The sequence below is a fragment of the Lithohypha guttulata genome, assembly GCF_036872675.1.
Source record: "Lithohypha guttulata strain CCFEE 5908 chromosome Unknown scaffold_5, whole genome shotgun sequence".
NCBI classification, from domain to species: domain Eukaryota; kingdom Fungi; phylum Ascomycota; class Eurotiomycetes; order Chaetothyriales; family Trichomeriaceae; genus Lithohypha; species Lithohypha guttulata.
In genome coordinates, this window is record NW_027042754.1 from 1,808,146 (window position 1) to 1,824,683 (window position 16,538).

The 16,538-nt window shown below is 49.8% G+C and overlaps 7 protein-coding genes across 7 annotated transcripts; 1 reads left to right on the forward strand and 6 right to left on the reverse strand.

Moving 5' to 3' along the window:
* Positions 1 to 1,280: 1,280 nt before the first annotated feature.
* Positions 1,281 to 2,765, reverse strand: TPT1 (tRNA 2'-phosphotransferase; the record flags this gene model as incomplete). Its single annotated transcript, XM_064901446.1, has 1 exon — positions 1,281 to 2,765. The coding sequence occupies one exon, from the start codon at positions 2,763 to 2,765 to the stop codon at positions 1,281 to 1,283; it is 1,485 nt and encodes a 494-aa protein (XP_064752522.1).
* Positions 2,766 to 3,573: 808 nt separating this feature from the next.
* On the reverse strand, positions 3,574 to 4,870 carry LTR64_007123 (uncharacterized protein; the record flags this gene model as incomplete). The annotated part of the gene is made up of 2 exons (XM_064901447.1): positions 3,574 to 4,805; positions 4,861 to 4,870. The coding sequence occupies 2 exons, from the start codon at positions 4,868 to 4,870 to the stop codon at positions 3,574 to 3,576; spliced, it is 1,242 nt and encodes a 413-aa protein (XP_064752523.1).
* A 1,197-nt stretch (positions 4,871 to 6,067) lies between these two features.
* On the reverse strand, positions 6,068 to 8,358 carry LTR64_007124 (uncharacterized protein; the record flags this gene model as incomplete). The annotated part of the gene is made up of 2 exons (XM_064901448.1): positions 6,068 to 6,362; positions 6,407 to 8,358. 2 exons carry the CDS (start codon positions 8,356 to 8,358, stop codon positions 6,068 to 6,070), a joined length of 2,247 nt encoding a protein of 748 aa, XP_064752524.1.
* Positions 8,359 to 9,441: 1,083 nt separating this feature from the next.
* On the reverse strand, positions 9,442 to 10,754 carry LTR64_007125 (uncharacterized protein; the record flags this gene model as incomplete). The annotated part of the gene is made up of 2 exons (XM_064901449.1): positions 9,442 to 9,463; positions 9,514 to 10,754. 2 exons carry the CDS (start codon positions 10,752 to 10,754, stop codon positions 9,442 to 9,444), a joined length of 1,263 nt encoding a protein of 420 aa, XP_064752525.1.
* A 270-nt stretch (positions 10,755 to 11,024) lies between these two features.
* On the forward strand, positions 11,025 to 11,729 carry GIR2 (the record flags this gene model as incomplete). Its single annotated transcript, XM_064901450.1, has 2 exons — positions 11,025 to 11,597; positions 11,637 to 11,729. 2 exons carry the CDS (start codon positions 11,025 to 11,027, stop codon positions 11,727 to 11,729), a joined length of 666 nt encoding a protein of 221 aa, XP_064752526.1.
* A 160-nt stretch (positions 11,730 to 11,889) lies between these two features.
* Positions 11,890 to 13,524, reverse strand: LTR64_007127 (uncharacterized protein; the record flags this gene model as incomplete). Its single annotated transcript, XM_064901451.1, has 1 exon — positions 11,890 to 13,524. One exon carries the CDS (start codon positions 13,522 to 13,524, stop codon positions 11,890 to 11,892), a length of 1,635 nt encoding a protein of 544 aa, XP_064752527.1.
* A 607-nt stretch (positions 13,525 to 14,131) lies between these two features.
* Positions 14,132 to 15,462, reverse strand: LTR64_007128 (uncharacterized protein; the record flags this gene model as incomplete). Its single annotated transcript, XM_064901452.1, has 2 exons — positions 14,132 to 14,499; positions 14,559 to 15,462. 2 exons carry the CDS (start codon positions 15,460 to 15,462, stop codon positions 14,132 to 14,134), a joined length of 1,272 nt encoding a protein of 423 aa, XP_064752528.1.
* Between the last annotated feature and the right edge of the window lie 1,076 nt (positions 15,463 to 16,538).

Below are 16,538 nucleotides of genomic sequence, written 5' to 3' on the forward strand. Positions count from 1 at the left end.
CTCACTATGCATCCTACCCATGCTTGCTCGAACATGCTCAAATCACTGAGTGAGACAAGTTGAGGGCCAGTGGTGGTACTCGATTCTCCTGTCGATTGGGAGATACAGGCTGTACAAGCTCGGACCATTTTCTATCTCTCTCGCTGAAAAGCGTACAAGTTTTTAGTGATTGCGTGTGAGAACTTCATTCAGGGCTGCATTTGTCGAGCAAGGTGAACCCGAACAAGACATAGAATCATGTCTCGAGTCGAACAAACCAAGAGATATCTTGATCTCACTGTAAAGAAGCATGCCCACGCGCTGTCACAAGACATGGTAGTAGTCTGTCCATGCAAACCGTGTTTCTCGTCTCGTCTCTGTCATCCATCCACGTCCACAGCGCAATCCCTTGCCTGCCCACACCATCAAACCAACCACGCCCCCAACTCCCCCAACGCCCTTTCCCACCCCTCCACCCCCCTCTCACTAACCACCTCCCTCACCCCCTCTACCTCCCCCTTCCTCAACCACAACCTCGTCGCCCCCGGCCCCGGATCCTCCCCATCATAAAAATACAAATGCGGAAACAACCCTTCCGCCTCCCTCGTCCCACCTACCTTCGCATCCGGCGTCTCCCACCTCAACAACCCCAATTCATCGAACACTGGCGGCCAGAGGACTTTAAGTAAGAAGACTGTATTCTGCTGGTGTGTTGGAGAAGCGAAGAAGCGCGCTAGGGTGCCGGGGATTTGGGCCGCGGTAGACATGTGGATGAACTGGGAGGTTGTGTCGAGGGGGGAGGGGGGCAGGATGGGTGTGAGACTGTCGGGTTTGGATGTTGGGGGCCAGGAAGGGGGAGGTGTCGAGGGGGCGATTTTGTAGATGTATTTTGTGAGTGGAGGTTGTGATTGAGAGGATTGAAGTGCTGTGGTGGTTGTGGTTGTGGTTGTGGTTGGTGGTGGGATGTCGGATTCTGTGGTCATTGTGTTGTCGGGCTTAGAGGGAGCATGTAGTAAACTACTGCTGATGATCTGAAAGGACGGTATGTGGAAAACGTAGAAATGGATGTTGTTCGATACTACATGTGACACAAAGGTGCCAAGTCATGAGGGATACTAGTATAGAGTGGCTTATCTGGTAGTGCGGATAAAATATCCGGTCAACGTGTCAGTGGCCACTTCAAGGGCTTTGTTGAAGATGAAGCATGTCATCTGAACTTGATGATACATCAAAGTTTTACACACGTCTGGACTACTTTGGCCAAGAGATACATAGTGGTTCAGTATACCGCAAAGCTATGCTCACCGTCCTCTCCCTCTCCCTCTCCCTCTCCCACCTCTTCCTCGAAAGGACTTGGGAGTTCCCTTCTTCAACAACTCATCCGGCAAATGTTTCACAACACCTTCGCCCTGCCGCCATATCACACCATATTCGCTCTTGACGTCAACTACTACTTTCCAATACCTTAGAGGCACAAGCTTGCTCTGCGATGCGGCCTGGGCGTGTTTTCCTTTACCACCGTGCTGTTGCTTTCTACCTTTCGACCTCGAATCGGTCGGGTCACCACCCGGATCTGCAGTATGTTCACATGGCTCATGTCTGGCAATTTGAGGTGTTTGACCTGGTTCAAGTATCAGATCGAGAGTCTTCACAGTGCCTCTAGCACGTGCCTGAAGTTCTTCATCTGTTGTACCCTCCTGAGTAGATCCCAGCACTTCCGTTGTTGGTATACTCCCACCTTCCACGCCAGGTGCGGTTGATTCTGAAACATCTGTGACCAGACTTGCTTCCACACCCTCAGTAAGAATTACCTCGTTCTCACTCCGCCACCATAACATCTCGATCCCTTTCTCCTTCACGTCTTGAAGACATCTCTTGAGGTCGATGTAGATCAGTAGTTGTGCATCGCGTCTCATACCACTGATCACTTTGTCGCTTGCTTCTTGAGTGGCACTTGCGTCCTCAGTGACGCCAATCTCATTCAGACTTGGACCAGCAGCAAAATGAACATGGTTGCGACCCATGGGTTTGAGGCCGCCACTACGTAAGACATCGTTCCAAGCGCCGTAGAAAGTCCCATGGACACACGTGTCTGGGATGCTGGATGGATCATCAAGGGTGATCGGTTTCAAGAGGGAAGTGTCAGATGCAACGGTTTGTATGCTATGACCTTGAACGGCGCGTATCAGGAACTCGAAGGCGGGAGGTGTCGGTTTTGCGTTGCGGTAATGAGATATTGCTTGAGCTGTCTCTGATTCTGCTCTCTGAGCTTCTGCATCGGTTTCTAAGTCGTCGTGAGAGTCGTTGACGTTGCCATTGGCTTCATTTGTTTGAGCTCGAGAGGTAGAAGCTTCGGATGTGGTGCTTTGTGCTTGGCCCGTACTGACCAGATCCTTGATCGTCGTAGAAGGCTGGATCTGTACTTCCTTGACTGTCTGCTCATGTCCTTGGGCAACGCTCTCCGTCATATCTTTCGCACGTGTCCGAATCCATCTCACAGCAAATCGTTCCTTGTCATTATCCTCCACTGCGTCGAAAATGTCCTCAATAGTGGGAGGTGGATTTGGACCATTTCTTCCACTTAGTCCTTTCCAACTCAGCAGATGATCCAGTCTTACCCACCCGTCGCTGGTAATTGGTATACCTTCGTTGACTGCTTGGTGTCTGAGAAGTTTCGAACAAGCCTTCGAAATGACCACTGTTCGAGATTGTGACGATCGAGGTGCGTCGTCTCGGCCTCGCCCTCGTCTCGGCGGTGCTGTATCAGGACCTGTAGTACGACCCATGGAAGATAGCCTGTTTTGCTTGTAGAATCTGAAGGTTTGTCTGATCAGTCTCTGAGAAGCTGAGAACCTAGTGGGTTCAAATGGCCACACAAGGCTAACGACGTGTTGAAGATTTTTTTTCGCAATTTGTGCAGATCTGGCAGCTGGCAGCCAACAGTCAATAAAGTGAGAAAAAAAACTGCTGTTTTCAGTACAAGAGCTTGTATTGGAATTGTCGCAAAGAACCAGAATTTCAAAGGTAGTTCTTGGGCTTATGCTTCGTATATCAACGCTTCGGATGAGTCACGGGTTAGCAGGCACTCATCTATACAATGGTCTTCTCACAATTGCTTCGACTCATTAACGAGCTCGTTCTTCAGAGTCGCTTAAAGTCGAAGAGACCGCAGAAGCAGAATACAACTGACATTTCATAGTGTGTAGGGGTCAAATTACGAGCAGCAAGAGAATCATGAGTTTCACAAACGAAAACTCGAAAAACATCTACTTTTGCCCTTTCTCAAATCATGTCTGGAAACGCATGAATTGCTTGCTAGATTACATCTCGCCTATTTCTTCTTGAATCGAAGATTTGTGTACGGTCCAGCAATGTCCATCCATGTTAGCGAGTATTCACGATTATCGATAGATAGGTATGTAGTAAACGACCGCAAGTAAATTCGTCTCAGTGGTGGTGCTCTCAAAGTAGTGCACCGATAACGACGGACAACATTCGGGTATATTTGAAGAATGCATGCATGACTTGAACATCGCTTGTCATAAACTCCATGGATGCTAGGACTTTCTTCCTCTTCTTTTTTTGGTTCCTACTTTAGAAATTTTGTGCGATTCCACCTTGTTGTGGGAAGGTTGGTGCTCTTTCGATTCGGGTGTTTCGACGTGCCTGTACATCCCTAATGACAGGTTGATCACCCTGACCGCTGTAGGTAGCGTCGCCGTATGGTCCATGACCTGGCTGAACGTCGTTGTAAATATTGTATGGTACTTCTTCTTGGTAGTACGGCCTCTGTGTAGGCATTTCTGGGACGTCAGAGTCGGCTTCGGAGTGAGCCACCACGCCTGAATATGCGGATGAAGCGTTGGAAGGGCCTCTGTGGATGCCACTGGGTGCACTAGCCTGGCTGTATCGGTTGTTTCTGCTACCAGCTGCAAACGCAGCAGCGCCCACAGCGCCCACAGCGCCAGCTGTTGCTGCTTCGGGGTATCCGTGAACGAGCGGATCTTGTGTACCATCAGAACCAGTCTCGGCAGAAGGAGATGGCTGCACACCACTACCATAGCCTTGACTTCCGTAGTCAGATAAAGCCGTACCGTTCAATCCAGCCAATGCACCAGCTCGGCTATTTGAGCCCAGTGTCGTCGATGGTTTACGATTTGAAGCTGTAGTTGCGCCCCAGCCACGGTAGCCTGAGTCATCGTTGCCTTCTGAGGCACCATCGGTGTATGCTGCTGCAGCAACAGGAAGCGTAGGGTCGTTGTTGGGATTGAAACCGTACTCAGCCATCTCGTTCTTGCGCAGCTCTTCAGCATCTTTCTTTGCTTTCCTCCTTCTCCAGAACCACAAGCCAAAGATGATCAGGGCGATAACAGCGACAATGGGTATTATTACGGCAATCGCTATCGTTGCGCCATTGCTCAACCCTCCTGAATCACTACTAGATCCTGGAGCACTAAGTGCTGACTGAGTCGTGGAGCTACGTGTGGAGGTCGTTGACAAAGTGGATGCTTGAGACGCGGTGGGAGTGATGGTAACAATGGGTTGAGTGGAATATACCGTTGTGATGACTGGACCTTGACCCTGATTGCTCGCAGCTGGGGACTCAGTTATTACAGAGGTCACTTGCGTTACAATTGTCGTCGGAGGTAGTGTGGATGGGTTCGGTACGACAGTAGTCACTGGCGCGACGGATGTTATCGAGGTCGAGGCAGGAAGTGTAGTGGTCGATGCTGGTGAATCCGAGGGAGTAGTCGTGGCTGATGTGGTAGTTGGTGGCAGTGACGTCGTCGTAGCCGCGCTGGTGGTAGCGATGGTAGTACTCGAAACTGTATCCATTAGGCTGGGCCAACGGCAGGAAAAAACAACCTTTTTCAGACTTACTCGACGACATCCTGATTTGTAGCGACCCGCAGGCCTACAGCTCACAACAGGTGAGGACGCTCAATCTTAAGAAAACAGCCCGGGAATTGATGCCCGCGTCGAGGAATATGATGTCCTTTGCAGTAACTGCTCGTGAAAACAAGTAAGTGCGTTGCGCTCACGCTCGTGGCCAAGCTGAGACAAGTCCTGGTTTCAGAGTTGAACACGCGGAGCAGGTATCTCGAATGTAACTGTACGAGTAACTACCGGAAATACTCCAACAACGCTTAAAAATTCGCCACGATCATCTGCAACTCGAAACTCGTGATCGACACCCCAACCCACAAGAAACGAAATATGCAGATGAACGACGCCGATTTGGAGAGAGTGTGAGAAGGCAGTGAGAATGCAAGACGAGGAGCAAAGTTGCAATCTCTACCATCAAACACCACACTTTTTCGGCGTTGAGTCAGTCCAGTTTGGGAGATGAGGGCAATGGTACAGAGGATCGCAACGCCCAAACTCACGCCAGGGCGGAAGCAGTCTAGTGGAGGCTTTGTCAATCAAATTGGAGGAAAGTCTATGATCCTGCCGAGGATTTATTAGCCATTGAGGCAATTGGCTAACAATAGCTCACTGGAGCACTTTTGCATCTGAGGCTGATGTTATGAATGCGACCTTTGCCATTATGTTCGGCTATTTGAGTACTCTCGCCGATGTGAGATGCTGTTACACCTTCCTCTTGTGATAGTCTTCATGTCGTACTTGTGCTGCATCACGACCATCCAGAATCGTGCTCAGGACCTTTTGCTCGGGTAAGTGCTCTTTGCCTAGCACGGATATGCAGGGCTTGAAGCTTGCTTTGCTGTGGCCCGGGCTAGATGTGAGATACTTTCAACGCTTCAGATTAGAACCTGTCAAGACATGTGCGTGACGGACAAGGTGACCGATTGGCTTGAATCGTTCGATAACAGTTGTTGCATGTCAATTGCAGTGATTCTGCAAAATTGCTACACCTGCCAGTGTACGTATTGCCATCTGAATATGTTGGCCGTCACGAAATCTATCGATAAAGCGCCCGTGCGCTGCTCATGTACCTTCTAGCCACTCCATGCTGATGACAAGACTTTTCCGCTCTCCCTGAACCCATTCTATAGACATTACATAGCTTTTCTCTGTTAGACCGAAGTCATGATGGTGCTCACGACGTTTCCTCTATCTTCCACATCTACCTATACTGACTCGCTCCAAGTCCGTCGTTTCCGGAACCATCTCCCCTCATGTTCCACTTTGGTTTCAGGGCGCTGAACATATCGTCCTTAGACCCGGCGACATCGGTTGGTATTCTAGACACGCGATATGCGCCGTTGCGGATGTTGGCTAGGTGCATCCTGCTGAGGTTGCTCCCATTGGATCTGACGCTGCCGCTGTCACTCGCAGAATCCTTGTCATTCTTGAAGCGACGTGGAGGAGCAAAGTCTAGTCCGGTAAATGTGCCAGATTTGCGGAGGGAGTGTCTGAATCTGTTAGTAATCAAGGTAACGAGGCCGTGGCGGAAAACACTTACGGGCTGGGTATGACAGCGAGGTCGTCAAAGCTGCTGTTCAAAGGTACATGTGCTTTGACGCTTGGACTATATGGCCTAAGTCCACCTCGCAGGCTGTCTGGGGTACCTGATCTTTGATTCCGGAAGACTTGGGGTGGTGCAAAATCAAGAACATTGGGTAAAAAGTCGTCGTCCTTGAGTTTGTGAGGTGTGGGCAGCATTTGTAATGGTTTAGGTGGAGGCAAATTCTTCTTGGGAGGCGGCCTTCGTCCATATCCTGCTTGGCCGGGACGCCCCGACATCGATGAGAAAGCTCGTGGACCGGGCATGTGAGAACCATAACTACCATGGGTGAAGGCTCGATGACGACCCTGTCTAGGCATGTCAGATTTGATAGATGGGCCTCGAGAGTGTGATTGCTCGTAATAACCATAATCAAAGTCGTCGTACTGCTCGTATTGCTCCGAACCATCATAATAACTCGCACGGTTGGGTCGAGCGCCGTTTGTGGGACCGCCGTCATCGAAGTATTCTTTGTAGAAGGATCTGATGCGGTTAGCCCGTTGCTCAGGATTTTCGGTTGGGTCATCCGGCGGCAATGGTCGCACACCCATTGTAGAGTTGCGATAAGTATAATCCATGTAGTCTGCGTACTCGCCATAGTCGTAGCCTTCTTCTTCATAATAATCGGAGGCATCATCTGCATGATCTTGATGCTGTCCTGCATTGACTTCAGGCGCAGGAGGATGTCGAGCATTGGTAGCATGTGCTTGTTGGTTGTGATGCTGAGGAGTATGTTTACTCTGCGTTCGCTGGGGGAATTGCTCCTGTGGAGTTGCGTCCATCTCAACCATGTCTGTTCTAATCTGTGGCAATGTCGGCTCATTGGAGGGTTGTGGCCGTAACTCTTGGTTAGTAGGGAGTTCGGCAGCAAATTGGCCAGAAGACTGAGAAGCATCGACTCTACTCTGTCCGCCTTGGTTTATTGGCTCGCCATGAACAACCACAGCAGGAAGCTCGCGAGGTTCATTCGGAGGAGGAGTAACCTGAATTTCAGTCTCTGAGACAATCAAACCAGGTTGCTCGTCCTTTGCTTTTGCCGGCTCATGTTTCTTCTGACCTCCACTAATGAATTGTCCAAGATAGTTGTTGCTTGCTCGGATAGCTGCGAAGTTGGCATTGCTACTTGCCGTACTCAACGTTGATGTACGATTGGACATTGGTACCGGCAGAGCAAGCGAACCAGACTGAGCCTTCTCGGCTATTGGTAGGGGCTTCCGAACAGACGCTATCTCGGAGCCATCACGTTTTGGTGGTATTCTTGGCAACAGGTCTTGTCTTGAGTCAGTGTCCATGGTCCCTGTCCTTTGCCTCGTTGACCCGGTAAAAATCGAGGAACCATCGCCGTGGCTGAGCGAGCTGGGAGACCGTAAGGACCCATCGTCGGGTACAAAGGTTGTAGGCCTGTATCTGTCATCGCCTGCCCGTGACAAACTACGCAACGACTCGCGCGGCGATTGCACCTCAGATGGTAGCATGTAAGGGTTGGCAGCACCCAAGTCGAGCGACAGACCTCTGTTTTTCCTCAAGGTACTCTTGATCTCGGCAATGCTCATTTCAGGCGCAGCCTTATTCTTCTCGCCCTTTTTCTCACGGACAGCCGATTCATCAACACCAAAGTCCAAGGACCGATATTTGTCATTTGCTTCTTCCTGCCGCACGATCCTCTGTCGTCTTCTCCATATCACGACTAGTATTATCGCAATGATGACGACCGGCACCACCACTCCAATTACTATAGGGGTTGTGTTTGAACCACCCGACGTTTCCTTCGAAGAATTATCTGAGTCTCTTTTCGTGACATGTGAGAGATCTGGCGTCAGATCGCGTATCCGTAACTCTGGTATTGGTGCAGGTCTAGCGATCAAGTCTCTGTTCACCAAGACTGGCTCGTGTTGCTGTAACAGATCCATGCTTCGAGCGGCTGCGTGTCCGTGGTCTTTCTCTTCCTGCACAACAATCTCAGCTACCGAATCATCGTGTGCTGAAATCTTTGTGGGTTTATCCTGTCGCGAGGAGAGCTAAATCGAGTAATCGGTGAAGGACGTCTAACCTGACAAGGGATGTGTATTTCGGATAAGGAGTGACTGGAGTGAGTATTGCTAAAGAGTGGCAGAGACAATTGTCTCGAGACCGCTGCAGTGTCGGAAAGATGACCAAAGAAACCTTTGAGTCTTTCAGCGGCAGGTCGAGAAGACGAGGGCAAGCCTCACGAAGCTCATGCAGCCATATGACTTAGCAGCATTGCTCACATGTCACAGAATTTGACAGTCCCGGATTGGGTCGCATTGACCACTCAGCATACAGGAGGTGACCGCGATCCAGGCACAAAACAGGGGAAAGTGGAGGCGTGCGGAGCGTATCTGAGCTTATGCTCTTTAGCGGTGCTCTACCGATGATTTGCCCTGCTTAAGCGATTTATCGAGCCAAGCCGAGTGGATGGTGCCTGACAACAATGAGATTAACCTACATGGATCTCTGATTTATCAATTCACTTATCCTGCACCATTCTATATCTGCAAGATCTTCAGGGTAAGGACTTCAATTGCCAGCAGTCAATGCAACCAAAGGTCTCTCTGGATCCTGCATGCTCTCACAATCGAGAAGAGACGCGGTCGAACTAGCATTCCACAGATGCTCGTGCACAAAAACACCTCTACAGACACAGTCGACACGTGAGATGGAGCCACAATCTCCGGATTGATATGGCAGTACCATTCTGACGTTCTTCTTTTTCGCTAGACCTCCACGTTATCTCATAGTCTTCTTCGCGAGATGGGATGTGGCGCTCGTTAGACGCGGTGTGGCACACCAGGCGCCGGTAGGCACAAGCATGCCTTAACCTCGCTTCCGCCTCAAACAAGCTAGGACGACGGCTTCGTAGAATAGGTCACTTACTGACGGCAGGCAAGTGGTACCGTCCAGCAGTCGCGGAAGCATGCAAATTCGTGGCTGTTGCCACTGCAAGATTTCAGGAGCACACATAGTCCAGACATTTAATCTTGCAGCCGGTCTGGTCTGTTGATCATGGGCACAATAGCGTTCAGTACGAGGAGGACCTAATTCACGTCATCTCAACGTCCTTTTCTTGATCGCGTGCATGGTCAACATCATCAGCCTCGATATCTGCGTTGTCGTCCTGGTCATCCTGCTCTTCTTCCGTTTCCCATCCGTCCGCCTCTTCGTCTAAGTTTAGGTCTTTGTTCAATTGCTGGACTAGTTCTTCAGCATGCTGTCGAAGAGGCTCGTCTTCGTAAGCAATTTTTCGGTACAGTTTCAAGCAATTGCCGAGCTGTTCTCGAGCTTGTTCACTTTGAACAGATCTTGTTTCGGCAGAATTATCAGCCTTTTGACTCAACAGCACATGACACCAACCTCCAAGGTAAAGAGCCTCAACACTTTGGTCGTCCTCTTTCACAAGCCCCTGTACAACCGTCAAGGCGTCTTCTTCTTGCTCAACCTCCATCAAGAGCCGTGCTAGAGCGACCCGCGTAGCGAAGTCCGGCCTTGCCGGGTCATCGATGCCCTCTGGAACGTCCTTCCACAGGCTCACACTTCGAGCTAACGCTCTCTTGGCTTCATCAACTCTTTTTTGACTGATGCGTACGCTCGCAAGAGTCTGCAAAACCCCTGCGCTGAGCATGTCCGGACACAGTGCTACAGCTTCTGTAACCAACTGTTCACAACGCTGCTCAGCGTCGGGTTCCCAACTCAGATCAGTCATGTACACCTCAGCCATGCCACAAAGCGCATCAGCGACTCTAGCACGCCGTCCATCCACAATCTCTTTCGTCCCTTCAATTTCCATCTGCTCATCCAAAACCTCGATCTCGTTCCTCATGACCTCAATAGCTTTGTCAAAGTAATATATGCTCTTCTGACCGCCTTCTTCGCAGATTTGGGCTAGTTGTAGGTATGGTTCAGCCGACACCAAGGCTCCATTGGGATCTATTTTCACTGCCATCTCGTACTGTGCTCGTGCTTCGTCGACATCTCCCATGGCTAGGCTAATGTCGCCGCCCAGAACAAGAGCGCTAGGAAAAGTTGCTTTCTCTTGTGCCGCATTTTGTAGAAGAACGTCGACATCGCGATAGGCTGCTGCGTCGCTCTCTAGTCGTTTCAGGGCTTCTTGCACAAGGGCAAGGGCCTGTTCTGGCTGTGAGTGGTCCAGATGTGTAGCGGCTTCTTGTAGTAGATCTTCAGTCGACTTTTGCGACTTCGAGTTTACTGATGACTTGACCAGCGGTGTTTTGGTGCTGCGCAAGACATCTTTGCTGTTACTTCGTGATTTAGTCCGTGTCTTCCCCATATTACACTGTCTGCGACCGATCTTGTGTGTTGGCAATGGTATGTGGCTTGTAGAGGGAGGTGTGGTCGTGAACTGAGTAGTAGTATTTCTATGCTTGTGCTCAGAAACTTTTCAAAAATTAATTGCAGGGTTCCGACAATCATGCACACCTTCGTCATGCCGCTGCCAGTAATTATGGGCACATCAATTCCGCAATGCGATCAAATGCTATTTTTATTGTTTATATCTAACTTCCTACCTTGAGCTTTTGCTCTGTCACCTCGCGCAACCATGGGTATTGACGAGCAGAAAGAAGAGCGAGAAGTCCTCGACTCTATCTTTCCAGACGAAATCACAGATACTGCAGACAATGCCTACCGTATATCAATCGCCTTGGATCCTCCGGCGAATTCACCGTCTGATGAAGATGATCCCCTTGTGATATGGTTGAACGTGTCCTATCCAGACTCATATCCCGACGTCGCTCCCAACCTGGACGTTACAGCTCCTCACAATGCAGCGAAGCACCCTCTGCTGGATGTCCAAGCGGATAAGGCGCAATTACTGGATAGCTTGAAGAGCACAATTGAGGACAACATGGGCATGGCCATGGTCTTCACTTTGGTTGCAACATTGAAGGACAGCGCCGAGGTTCTCATGGCCGATCGTGCCAGGCAAGAACAGGAGATCATTGATGTCGCAGCACGTCAAAAGGAAGAGGAAGAGAACAGGAAATTTCATGGAGAGAAGGTCACACGGGAGAGGTTTTTGGAGTGGCATAAAAAGTTCAAGGCTGAAATGGCTGAGAAAGAAAGATTACGCAGAGAAGACGAAGACGCTGAAGCTATGAAGGGCAAAAGAGGTGTAAGAGTTGAAGATACAAAAAAGTTGACTGGAAAACAGCTGTGGGAGAGAGGACTGGTTGGTAAGGGTGAGGAAGAGGGTGAGATGGATGGCATTGCCGAGAGGACCGAGAATCTCAAGATCAGCACGTGAAGCAGACATCGCAAGTACGAACTACCACGAGCAACAGTACATTTTTGTTACAGCGGATCAAGGCAAGCACGAGCCGGCAGGGGTGCATACTCGGATGTCAGTCCGGAAAATGGTTAGCGCCGTTCACAAGAGACAATAGAGATTGACTCAACCTGACTTTTTAGCCATGTTGAACTTCTGGGCTATGCCCGGCCTTCTCGACCGCGGAATCAGCTTCAACGTGAAAGCCACGAAAGTACATCCTGCGAAATTGGTTCAGCTCATCAGCCTTCCGACCTGCAGCCTGGCTGACTTTGAGTCCTTTGATTTGTTCTGCAAGATCGTCCGAAACCTCACCAGGTATTCTTTCATATACAAGAAGCCGTCTTGACCACTTATTGAATACCTGGATGCAGCTGTGCCTAATCTCCAACATGGGATGTATCGGAACTGGAAACTCCTCGTCAGAGTCGTTTGCTACAGGCATCCAGAAAGCTAAGCGGCCACAATCTACCAGAGTTCTGGTTGCGAAATCAAGTATATCGCTCAACATGGCGTCGAAGCTGTAAGGACGTTTGGGTGCAATGAAGTCGGGCAGTGTATGGCTTGCTACACCATCCACGTAGTATGGTCCTTCATGAATCACTCGTCCATCTGCCTTTACTTCGTCTGGATCTTGCAATCTTCTGCCCAGCACCTTCAGCCCTTCCCGAATGCCGTACGGCGGGTCGCAGATGATTCCGTCTAACCATCTTGAGGATTTGCTGGAATCTAGGCCGCGCAATCGAAATGGTGTATTAGTCAGATCACTCGTCAAGCAATCACCAAATCGATCAGTCAGCTTGTACCGTTTCAGATTTGCACCAATGCCTTTGGTCAGGCCTGTGCCTTTACCACGAAAACTTCGACCATCAATATCAGAGCCCAGAACTACTGCACCGAGCTCTGCTGCAGCAATCATGAACCCACCTGTTCCGGTGAAAGGATCCAGAAACAACTTGCCTGGAGCGGCAAGCGCTAGAGAAGCCGTGATCAGAGCCAACTCTGCGTCCATTGATGTTGTGCTGATGTACGGCCTTTTCTTCAAATCGTGTTTGACAATCAGATTGCGTTGAGATGGTCCAATATAGCGAGTGAAGAAAATGCGCTTTGGCTTGCGGTCTGAGATGAGGGCAGCGGCTGCAATATCACCAGCCGTGGCATCTTGCTCAGCTATGTTCTCAGCATTGCATAGAGACTGTGCAACTCTGAAGCCTGTGCCAATGTTTAGTGCTGCATGCTGTTCTGGTGTTAGCAGGTCCCACTCCTCAAATACCACAAATTCCTCTTCTGGATTTTTCAGAGATATGCTGCCTTTCAGAGGCAGATAGCCGAATCCCTCAATAATCTCTCTTTGCTCCGGTATCGATCGCTTGCCGCAGAATGCATCGACCAGGAACTTGAAGGAGACGTGCTTGAATGGTTGCCATATCTCGGCTGGCAAACCACGAACTTGACTGTGCAGCTCTTCGTAAGTGGGTGCCACAGCATAGAGCTCGTACACGCCTTTTGCAAGAATAGATTGGGCTACGATAGACCTTACTGCGTCGTGGTCGTTGACCAAAGTTGTGTCTGAAGGGGGCTTGGGGCTGATGCGAACGATGCAGTATGGTGAGTTGTCGTCGTAGGAGAGGAAGCTAAGACCAACGCCAGCCTTTATAGCAAGCGCCTCCAGCTCTGGTCGGCGGAAGGAACTATGTGACTGCGTGAGACGAATGAGGTAGGCTGAGTAAGTGCTACCTGTTGCACTGCCAGTGGTTGGTGAAGCGGAGCCCATTACTGTACTAGCATCACCATCATCTGTGGTTGTCGTGATACCGTGAATGGCAACCGCTGTCTGCGCGACCTCTTATGTGCAGCAATATCGAGTGTTTGGTGCTCAGTAACCAGTGTGTCTTCTCGTGCCAAAGTAATACAGTGAACTATGATAGCCTGGCACACTGGATAAAATTCCACATAAACACAAGACCACTAGCAGGTTCACAGTAGTTTCAGTTCTTGAGAATACCTGACCCAGCTTAGAAGTTTTTTCCAGCATTGAACTACCAAATCTATGTCGTGTAGTATTGCATACCAGTAGGCAAGGCTCTACCTCTGCTAACTTTCTCATAAATTTGGCTAAATTGTAGGCAACGGAAATATTCAGGACGTCTTGGCATCGACGCGTGGTTCCTTCTCCGGACGCGTCAGGTTGAGACGCTTTCAACCTTCCCTCACTCTCTCGATCAAGGTTTATTGCATGGCACGATATATTGAATCTTGTCTATATGGGGTTTTTGCAAGCGCAAAACTCTCACAGTGCTAAAGACTAAGTCCAGGTCACCAGAGAAATAACGATTTTGCCTTTAGTTGAACATCGACTCCTCATATTGCTTAGACACTGTTCACACGACCATCTCTAGGATTTCGAGTACCTGCTCTTTCGTCGTGATTGGCGTCGCGTTAGTCGCGGCCCACTGATCTGTCAGAGTGTTTTTAGCCAGCATGTCGAATTTGTCTTGTGCTACCCCCACATCTGTCAGTGTCCTAGGCATGCCCAGGGCTCGAATCACCAAGTCTATCAAATCACCAAGATCCAAGTCGTCGACTGTCTTGCCGTTCGCTTCGATCAGCTTTCTGACCTCAGCTGTTTGTAGGAGGATATCTCGAGCAATGGCTTGACGTTCAATATTGGCTCCTTGCTTAGCGTTCCACTTGCAAACTGCTGGGAGCATGATGCAGCTTGTCTCGCCATGTCCGACACTGAGAGGTCCTGCTACGGTCAGTACGTCCTATGTCATGCTTGAGAGGATGCTGAGAGACTATACTCACCTAGCTGATGGCCAATAGCATGGCTTGCACCCAAGGGTACTCCGCTGCTCACAGCAAACATCGCCTCAATCACTCCCATCTGACTCTCAAACCGTGCTTCCAGGTCGTGTCCGTGCCCCTTGGTTCTCAGCAAACTGCTCACAAGTCGTCGCAAGCCTCGTTCCGCAGCCTCATCAGCTTGCACGTTGCTTTGCAGAGAACACAACGTCTCCACACAGTGGTCGATTGCTCTAACACCAGTGCTTAGCCAGACTTTGCTCGGTGTTGTTGTCGTCAGATCGGGATCGAGAAGGACCAAGCTGGGATTTCGAACAGGTGGGTAAAATGGACATTTCTGTCCACTTCCATCCGATCTCGTAACGCCAGCAAGGTTCTGATATTCACCACCACTTAGAGTCGTTGGGATGCTGACTACTCTGACTACAGGTTTAGGCAGTTTCTCAGGATCATGTCCCTCACTAGCAGCGTAATATTGTTCCAGGTCGTTTGACTCCTTGACATTGGGGTTTGCCAGAATCCAAGCAATAACCTTTGCGCCATCGGTGATACTTCCACCTCCTAGCGTGATTATTACATCTCGATCTGTAATCTCGCCGTCGAATGCAGTCCGTGCTTCGTTGGCTATTGCCACGACTTGATCCCAAGGTGTATGAGGAGCAATGCCGATATGAACCCCTACGACTTTGACGGAAGTCTGATTCTCGATCGCTGACTTGAGGCGCGTCAATGCCGGTGTATTCTCCGACAATGCCTTCCCAGCTATGATGAAAACACGGTTGGCAGCAAGCGTTTGTGTAAGCTGGTTTGCAGTCAGTGTCGGAAATCGAGCCCCGTAAGCTATATAAGGTATCGGACGGTCTTCGAAAGCTGGACTGAGCGTTTCCAGGCCATAGTCGAAAGGCATCTTGGCCCGAAGAGGAAGTACAGCTCACGTTATGTAAAGTTTCAGACCAGTTTGCGTAAAGCACAGGACCAACAAGGAATGCGTATATGAGGACAACTGAATGACTGGACCAATGAGCAGGGTCAAGAAAACTATATAGATACTGGTAAAACAACATGAGTATGTTTTGCATAGCAACCTTACAGATCTCCACAGAACTCCATGGATTCGGACGAGAGGTATTGCGGGGAGCGAGGGCTCCTGAATCGCATGTGCTTGTACATTTCCACTACCAGTCGAGAAGCAAAGTGCTGGTTTTCCTGTCGAGCGGTTCTCTTGGCTTGGGAGGTCATGGCAGTTGCACATGCACCGGAAATCATGGTTGATATCTTGTGTCTTTGTACATCTCATACCCAAGCAGGCCTCAGCTGAAGACGGCAGTTCTACCACATACATACTAGCGTAAGTTACCCAATGCGGAATGAGCCGACCCCACATGAATGCCAAACACCAAGAGGGAAACACGTCCGATTTCAATTGTCAGCGCTATTCCATAGCCACGATTTCGGCAGGCTGTCTACTTTGGTGACACTCCTTGTATATTCTGGCGAGCATGTTGATACAGCAACGTGTCCGATATAACCAGGGTAGTGATGGCAAGCATCAATGAGCTCAGGGTTGTTTGACTAGGTAACTCATCCGTGTGCTGATGGTTGGCATTATAGGGTCTTCAGCCCTCTATTTTTATATTGATGCATCTTGCGGGAGATCAAAAATCTATATGAAGCCGTCGAGCAGCTTGTTCGTTCATTGACTTGAACAGCAGAAGTACTACCACTCTCCGAAGTAGCGCGAACCGAGGTTCAGACAGGCAGTCAACTCTCACATACAGCCCTCACAAATCTTTCTCTCTCGCTCGAAGAAGAAGAAGATCTCCCAGCAACACTCATCCGACCCCGTCACATTCAATGTCTCACATGACCGACGCCTCCTGGCAAGAAGCACGACAAGCATATCAACAATGTCACCCAACGTCCTCTTCCACAAGCACTGGAAGGAATGTTTCCACCTCAACAGAAGCCAGCACGTTGTCGCTC